This window comes from Pinus tabuliformis, chromosome 7 (genome assembly GCF_031772625.1).
Source record: "Pinus tabuliformis cultivar Carrire ecotype Pingquan chromosome 7, CPIR1, whole genome shotgun sequence".
Taxonomy (NCBI): domain Eukaryota; kingdom Viridiplantae; phylum Streptophyta; class Pinopsida; order Pinales; family Pinaceae; genus Pinus; species Pinus tabuliformis.
Genome location: NC_142293.1, coordinates 151,173,520 through 151,180,077, shown reverse-complemented (window position 1 = coordinate 151,180,077; position 6,558 = coordinate 151,173,520). Strand labels below are relative to the sequence as shown.

The 6,558-nt window shown below is 39.2% G+C and overlaps 1 protein-coding gene across 1 annotated transcript; it reads right to left on the bottom strand.

Annotated features, from left to right (window-relative positions):
- Positions 1-506: 506 nt before the first annotated feature.
- On the bottom strand, positions 507-6,324 carry CDC5 (cell division cycle 5). The gene is made up of 4 exons (XM_089457862.1): positions 5,727-6,324; positions 3,567-5,288; positions 3,008-3,289; positions 507-2,873 (listed from the first exon to the last, which is right to left on the bottom strand). Exons 1-4 carry the CDS (start codon positions 5,901-5,903, stop codon positions 1,155-1,157), a joined length of 3,900 nt encoding a protein of 1,299 aa, XP_089313988.1. The 5' UTR covers positions 5,904-6,324; the 3' UTR covers positions 507-1,154.
- Between the last annotated feature and the right edge of the window lie 234 nt (positions 6,325-6,558).

The following is a 6,558-nucleotide window of genomic DNA, read 5'->3' as shown; positions in this document are numbered from 1 at the left end:
GTACCTTGCACTGCATTCTCATAGCTTCTTTATACTGCAGTTGGTTCTTTACCAACCATCCAATAAATATACCCATCTGACTGTTACCAGGTATTGTTTAACTAGAGATTCACTAATTTGGGACTCACTAGCTAACAAAATCCTCATGGCTTCCTCCAAAGTTATGATCCAATGAGCTAAAATATCTTTCCAACACAGGGTCAATAACATGAATTTTTGTGATCAGAAAATCTCAGAGGTTACCATACATCATAACAGTATTGTTGTGGCTATAGGAGTTCCAAATGCTACCAGAGGAACCCATCAAGAAGCTAATTTCAAGTAGAAGACAAAATTCTCAGGAAAAAGAGAGAGTGGTGAGTACTTCGTTTCCCAGGAACTGATATCAACAGAAATAGCTAGTCACGTGGCTGTAATGCATCAGTTAAAACTTAAAACTTAACAGTATTCCCAGAGATGGAAACAGTACCAAAACCCTGTCAAATAAACTTACCACACAAATTGAGTGAATCAAAGCCTTTCATATATTGCCATTCAGCAACGGAGGCACTCAAACATAAAAAATTGAATCCAAATTCCAAGCTATTAGCACTGATAAAACACTAGCTCCATGAACAAGCCTATTTCAGAGTACACGAAAGACGCAACCATTTGAATCACTCCCTATAAATAATATTCCATGACAAAAAGGAAGTAAATCCGTTTACATAGACTAGCACCAAAAATGATCCAGTCTGTAAGCTGGTTCTCGATAAGGAGACTCTTTCCATGGGCCATTAGAGAGATCTATTTGCTAGGATGAATAGCTTCTGCTGGAAGGCCAGTCATCATCTTCAAAAAGACAGAAATTGACACTATCAGGGAATTTACCAAAAGTTGCTCGAAGTGCATCTCCAACATTCTTAAAACTTCAGCTGAATGTTACATATGCTAAGATCTATTTGCTAGGATGAATAGCTTCTGCTGGAAGGCCAGTCATCATCTTCAAAAAGACAGAAATTGACACTATCAGGGAATTTACCAAAAGTTGCTCGAAGTGCATCTCCAACATTCTTAAAACTTCAGCTGAATGTTACATATGCTAAATACTAACGACAGTTTCTCCTTGTCCAGTGGTAACAAAAAACAAATAACAAAATATGAATGTGTCCATGTTATGATTGCAGGTTAACATCCTCAGTATGGGCAGGTGTGTCAACCTGTGGAATACTAGCAACAATTTCTCCTTCAGTGTCAGATTTGCACAAAGGAACTGGATCTTGAGAAGTGACTTTACAAACACCAATAACAGTATCAGTTTCATCATCAACTGATTGCTGTGTTTGTGCAGAACCATTTTGTGCCAGAAGATCTGAATCATTTAACTGCTCCTTTAAATGTCCCTGAGAAGAATCCATATCTATGTTTTGGATAGAATGTTGTATGTCAACAGAAACAGCAGCTGCATCCTCATTTGCATCATCCTGAGAATTTATTGATGATTGAGCCAATGCTTGTTGATTTTCTACTTGTAAAACGTTCTCATTGTGCATTGCATCATTCTGTTCATCTGTTGAGTTTTGTATAGGAGGTTGCATCTCAACAGAAACGGCACCTGCATCCTTGTTTATGTCATTCTGAGAATACATTGATGATTGAGCTTCTTGTTGATTTTCTACTTGTAAAACATGCTCATTGTGTCTAGCATCATTATGTCCATCTGTTGAGTTTTGTACAGGATGTTGCATCTCAAGAGAGACAGCAGTTGCATCCTTGTTTATATCATCCTGAGAATATATTGATGATTGAGTCAAATCTTGTTGATTTTCTACTTGTAAAACATTCTCAATGTCGACAGCATCATTCTGCCCATCTGTTGAATTTTGTATAGGAGGTTGCATCTCAATAGAAACAGCAGCTGCATCCTTGTTTATATCATTCTGAGTATATATTGATGATTGAGCTCCTTGTTGATTTTCTACTTGTAAAGCATTCTCATTGTGCATAGCATCATTCTGTCTATCTGTTGAGTTTTGCATGGGATGTTGCATCTCAGCAGAAATGGCAGCTGCATCTTTGTTTAAATCATTCTGAGAATATATTGATGATTCAGTCGATTCTTGTTGATTTTTAACTTGTCCAACACTCTCATTGTGTGTTGCATCATTCTGTTCATTCGACTGAGCCACCAGCGATATACTATGTTTCACTTGTTCACCATCTTCAGAACTCTGCCCACTTGACTGTGTGATCAGGTCAGTAGGTTGTTTATTAAAATGTTCAATATTCTCATCCCGTAAAACAATTTTTTCATCTTGTAGAACAATATTCTGAGCATCTGACTGCACCACATCATTGGTCTGTTGGGGATTTTGTTCAACAGTTTCACCCTCTAAAGCAGGGTTATGGCCATCTGACAGAGGTATGCTGTCAATTTGCATATCAGAACTATTATCACTGGTCTTCTCTTCAGCAATGCCACTGCCATCCAACATTTCAACATCCTTGCATTCGGATGAAATGGAGGAGGGCTGTTCTTCACTGTTGCTATTTTCTAAGTGACCAGCATCATCCTGTGCAATAGCTGACTCCGATTGTTGAGTGTCTACAGCATTCTCCTTTCTACAGTCCTTTTGATGAGCCATCTTTTCCTTGTGTTCCTGTAAAAGTCTCTGCAAGTTATCTTGCTCCACTAGCAGATTTTGATATCGAATCTGTAACTGTCTTTCAAATTCTTTTTGCTGATTGACAGCTTCTCGTAATGCTTCAATTCTGTTAGATGCTGCCAACTGCTCTTGCTTGTGTAGTGAACGAAAACATTCAAGCTCAGTCCCAGATGTATCTGCTTGTTTGAAGGCTGCCTCTATTTGTGTCCACAATTTACCTGCTCTCATCTGTCCATTCAGGCAATACAAAGAGACAAATGATGTGAAATTTCTCAATTTCTTTAGTTTCATTGTTCAACCATAACATTCCATGATTGCTAAAGAGAAATGATATTCAAAATTGGCAGAAAACCTTTACATACATTATATCCTTGAGTCAAGACTTTCAGCTTCTGCTCAAGACGTACAGCTTTCCTGGTCTCACTTTCCATATGATTCCTCACATTTTCAAAATCATTCTGTGTTGCTGCAAGTTTATCAGTAACACTAGCTACACTACCTAGACCATAGCTGTTACGACCTGGGAAGTACATCATATCTTCAAGACAAGCATCATGAGCTTCAGAAAAGTCATCGACTGAAGCATCTTCATGTCCCATTCCCACTCGCAAAATTGAGACTTCTTCTTCAATTAGCTGTGCAGCCTGGAAATAAAATAATAAAAACAAAGAGACGACAGGTTGTGAGCCCGAAAAAACTTTCTATTTATAAGCAAACAATCAATAGACCAATCAGAGATCCTAGAAGGTTTTTTGTAAAGCTGATTGAAAAAATAAGATTTGGTGGCTAGAAAGCAGCATAAGAAAATTGACATATAACAAAAAATAATAAATGCGTTAAAAATCATGAAGGATCTCTCATGTGATCTTGAACACAATAGTGAAGGAATACAAAAGATAAACTCCCATCTGGCACTTATACCTCATTTAATTCTTCTTCATCAAAATCATCTATGTAAGGAATTGGAACCTGAGGCCTTCCATTGGGAGCACCCTTACTGCCCTTTTTTTTCTCCTTGACTGAGTTCTCTTCAAAGGGATATTTTGCATTGTCGTGCTCTAGTAATGACACCAGCTCTTTTCGGACCAATTCATCAGCCTGCTCAATGAAATTTGTTGGTGCAAAAGAACCTTTATCATCATCAACACTAGTTAAAGAGTTCTTGAGAAAATCCACAGAAGATATAGGGGGTCTAGGAAGATCCCTTTGTAGAACTTTTGATCTCTTTCTAAGTAATGCTGCTTGTCTTGCAGCTTCTTCTGCTCTATCTCGCGCTAGTTTATCAGACATGTCCTCCTCCATTTGATGCCCTACTTCAATGTCCTCAGTTGGAAGCTCGGGGACAACTATCTGGTACTCATTCTTTGGTGCAGGAAGATCACTCAAACCAGCAAGAAGGTTCCTCCTGATTTCTGCTTGCCTTCTACTCTCAGCCTTGGAACTGTCAGGAGTTTCCATACCTTCATTTATGTGAAGTTCATCTCGAATAGGGGTGCCTTTGGGAGTCATGCTGAACTCTCTAGATGGAGTCATACCAATTCGAGGGGTTAAACCAACTGCTCCAGGAGTGTGCATAGGTGTTGCAATAGGATTTGGAGTTTGAATTTCCTTTTTTCTGGGAGTGACTCCTGAGAAATCTGACGGATGCAACTCTGGATTCTCGCCACCAAAAAGAGGAGTCTGTGACTCCCTTAAACGTGCTTGATTTTCAGCTTCCATCATAATAGCATCCCCTTTCCCCCCTGGAGTTCTCTGCGGTGTTCGTAAAGGTGTCATGCCTAATCGTGGAGTCTGGCCATAATTTGCAAGAAGGGCACGTGCAGCTCCACTTCCCTCTACCAGTTCATCTTCTCCCAAAACCAGATCACTTGCGTACCCCATTTTTGCTATCTCTTCAAGCTCACGATCAGAAATCTGTGGAGATGGAAGCATAAGTTTTGCTCTCTTCCGAACTGCCTCCGGATCATTCAGCTTATTTACTTGCATTACGGCTGAGGGTGCATCATGCCTTTGCATTATTTTATTACGCGCAACATCTTGTTTTCTCAACTGAGCTTCTATGTCCACCCTTCTCTTTCCCTCTAGTTCTTCTATTGTTGTCGGAAAATTGGGTTGCTGAACCTGTCTAGTTTCCTCATCTGAAACATCAAAAAATCCCGGGGGAGGTTTCTTCTCGAATGGAATCTCTGTATTATAGTCTATTCCTTTCCTTTTTCTTCTCCTCTGCTTGCCCTCGATGCCAGCTGCCTTTAATTCCCTTCTTTTCTGAAGTGAGGCAAGCCTTCTTGCCTCTTCAAGCTGTTTTTCTCGTGCCTTCCTCTTTGCTTTCTTCCCCCGAGTATTCGCCAACCTTGCCCGTGCTTCTGATAACATCTCTTTCTCATCTTCATCCATATCAACAGGATCAGGCCTTGCAGGCTTGGACTCCGGGTTGGGATCTATTTCTCCAGGCCTCAGCTTACGTGGATCATCCGCAGGTTCATAATTTTCATCTTTTACACATGCTGCATCCAAAAGTTTCTCGTACCGTTCAAGGCACTGAGATGGAGTGCGCCCAACGATTGGTGCAATAGTCCTCCACTGTGTGGGCATGAGTTTTGCAAGATGAAGCAGTTTTTCGTCCTCTTCTCTTGTCCATTCTGTCTGCACGCCCCCAAAAAGATATCAACATAACAGCATTCAACTAAGCCAAAAACACAGACGACATTAGCAAAGGGGATCACTTTGCTGTAAAAATATCACAAATCTCAGTTCAAAACAAAAGGAGTTATTATTAATAAATCAGAAATCCTTATCTAATTTTTTTTATGCAGAGAATGAATTTGTTGTGAATACATCAGAACCCTGATATGGAAACAGATTGCTGTGGAAGATATCACAAACCCCAGTTTGAAATAAAAACAAATTGATATCAACAATTTCATAAACCCTTGTTTAGACTTATTGAAAAATATAAACCCTTGTTTAAATTTGTTCTATAAAAATTGCCACAAAGAATTTTGTTGCGAATACAGCAAAGCCCTGATAGAAAAACCTAATACAAATTCTCACAAAACCCTTACAAAAAATTATCCAAAATACCTTTTTGATGGAGGGATCCAGCCATTCATACCACCGAGCTTTGCATTGTTTCGCTGATTTCCGAACGAGCAGAGAAGAAATACGTGCCCATTGATTTTTCCCATATTTCATAACAGCTGCTTTCAGAATTTCATCTTCGGTGTTTTTCCAAACACCTCCCTTTATCATAATCCTCATCTTGCCGCTATTTTATTCGGAACCCTACCTATGAATAATATTTATATACTCACTAACTCGGCTCTGAGAAGAGTTTCCCGATCAATAATATACTCACTGTAAATATGCAAAGTTCGATCCCAAAACAACCCCGACAGAATCCGACATCTTTGCGGAAATTCCTTTGCTTTGCTTTGGCAGACACTGTGTGTACCTTCTATTACTGTTCCCCTTCCCACCCGCCGAATGTGAAAAACTATAATGGGCGTACACACATTGTATATATACAATACCTCGACTCCTTCAGGTAAGCAGTTGCAGAGAATCTATCGTCGTCCTCGTCGTCTCTCTCCCTTAAACTTTCATATTACGGAAAATGTTAGAGAAAATTTCAATGATTGAAATGAATGGACCGACACACAGGTCCCCAGCATTTGAACCCAATATTTGGAGAGATTAAATCCTTTGCTACCCAAATTTTAAGTTAGTTTGTATGTCTTAAACTTAGATTTATCAAACATTAATCGTTTTAGGAATCAAACCCCTTCAACTTTGAACTATAAAGTGGATCTTAACTCGTGATTGGATGTAGCAAGCAAATCTTAACGTTGGAGTTATCATTTAGGGGTTTGTAAAATAGATTATAAACTCACATTGGGTTTTGTAAGAGGATCTT

What these genes read in the sequence shown, in the direction of transcription:
- CDC5 (XM_089457862.1), bottom strand. Translation starts at nt 5,903, where the DNA reads ATGAGGATTATGATAAAGGGAGGTGTTTGGAAAAACACCGAAGATGAA. An exon ending in TGGATCCCTCCATCAAAAAG is followed by an intron (nt 5,289 to 5,726) that starts GTATTTTGGATA and finishes GGGGGCGTGCAG; the next exon opens with ACAGAATGGACAAGAGAAGA. An exon ending in TCTTGACTCAAGGATATAAT is followed by an intron (nt 2,874 to 3,007) that starts GTATGTAAAGGT and finishes CTGAATGGACAG; the next exon opens with ATGAGAGCAGGTAAATTGTG.